The following is a 1,605-nucleotide window of genomic DNA, read 5'->3' on the forward strand; positions in this document are numbered from 1 at the left end:
CATTTTCTCCGAAACTATAACATACAGGGAATTGAAAATTTGCAGATAGCTTCAACTATTAGTTTTGTTAAACGTTCTCGAAAAACCAAAAAAATTGTGGAAAATACCTTCAAACTTTCGAAATTTACGAAAACCAAGTAAAACCAACCAAGAGTTCAAAAACAAAGTTGGTTTTAAAATATCATCGATGATACGGAGTGCCTCAAGCTTTTACAAATAGTCATGTACACAAAAAACACACGGATTTACATAAAGTACCAATCCCTTAATAAAACTGCAAAAAATCAGAAAAAGTTAATGTTTGGCAATTCGATAAAATTCTGAAATTATAAGGTGAACTGGACCCAACAAATTCAAAAATTGTACTCATTTAACGATTGGGCGAATTATTTTCGATTTAACTCCAGAAATCGATCTGAGATATCGATTTTCTCAGAAACTATTCGACCAATGGTTAAATTAGTACGATTTTTGAATTATTCGGGTAAATTTTACCTTATAAACTGAATTTTATCGAATTCTGAAACTAAAAATTTTTTTCGATTTTTCTATTTTTTCTAATTTATAAAAAAAATAGAGTATTTTGAGTATACAGGCTGCAAGTAAACTACACCCACTAACATTTGATTCCCCTCATTCTCAACTAATAGCCACACGATCTCTTTCATTCCACTTTTAACCTCACTTACCAAACCTTTCATGCTACTTCGATAGAAGACAGCCAAACCACCAGGGTATCTACCTCTGTTTGTATCCCTCACGCCACCCTTACTAATACATTCATAGCCTAGTAAACAAGGTATTTCATCTGAAGCAGTCCATGTTTCCATTAACCCTACAATATCAAATTTATTAAGATATTCCATAACTTTTCCATTTGAAAATTTCTTCTTAAGGTCTTCTATATTCCAAAATGTAATTCTCAGTTTTTTCGCTTTATATCTTGAGTAATCTTGTCAACCGTATCATCCATTTCGCTTGAAGATTGGGCAACAGGTCGTTTACTTCCACGCTTGCTGTAAGCTTCTCTTTTTTTTCTTCTTTCGTCTGCTTCTCTAATTCTTAGTTCCTTGGGCAGATCATCGTTTATAAATATAGGAGTTCCAGCCAGCTTCTTCTTTTCTTTCATAATACTTAGCTTTGTTTTATGATTATTTAACAAAACTTTAATCGGCCGAGCGTTGTATTTATCGTTACCAAGCCTATATACTTGCTGAACATCATGTTTTTTTATATTGACAGCCAATTTACTGTTAAGTAAATCAATTAAAGCATCCTCTAAGCCCGTGTCATCTTTGTTTTCATCAACGCCATGAATGATTATATTATTAGAGTTCAACCTTTTCTCTAATTGCAAAATAACTTCTTTTTGATTTTGAACAGTTTTTTCCATGACATCAACCCTGTTTCTTAAAGAACATGTGATAGAGAATGTGGGAAACTTCGAGTATCTGGGTGTGATATTATCACGGAATGGGAGTTGGAATGAGCATGTGGAACGAATGTGTGATAAAGCGCAAAGAGTATTAATGAGTGTTAGGCGGTATGTGTATAGGTATGAGAATTTTCCCGTAAACGTGATTGTAAAAATGTGTAATGCCTTGG

The 1,605-nt window shown here is 33.1% G+C and overlaps 1 protein-coding gene across 1 annotated transcript; it reads right to left on the bottom strand.

The window, feature by feature from the left end:
* Window positions 1-922: 922 nt before the first annotated feature.
* Window positions 923-1,393, bottom strand: LOC123298890. The gene has a single exon (XM_044880988.1). The coding sequence runs from the start codon at window positions 1,391-1,393 to the stop codon at window positions 923-925; it is 471 nt and encodes a 156-aa protein (XP_044736923.1).
* Window positions 1,394-1,605: the final 212 nt, after the last annotated feature.

Source organism: Chrysoperla carnea, chromosome 4 (genome assembly GCF_905475395.1).
Source record: "Chrysoperla carnea chromosome 4, inChrCarn1.1, whole genome shotgun sequence".
Lineage (NCBI taxonomy): Eukaryota > Metazoa > Arthropoda > Insecta > Neuroptera > Chrysopidae > Chrysoperla > Chrysoperla carnea.

Coding starts and splice junctions, on each gene's coding strand:
- LOC123298890 (XM_044880988.1), bottom strand. CDS start 1,393: ATGGAAAAAACTGTTCAAAATCAAAAAGAAGTTATTTTGCAATTAGAG.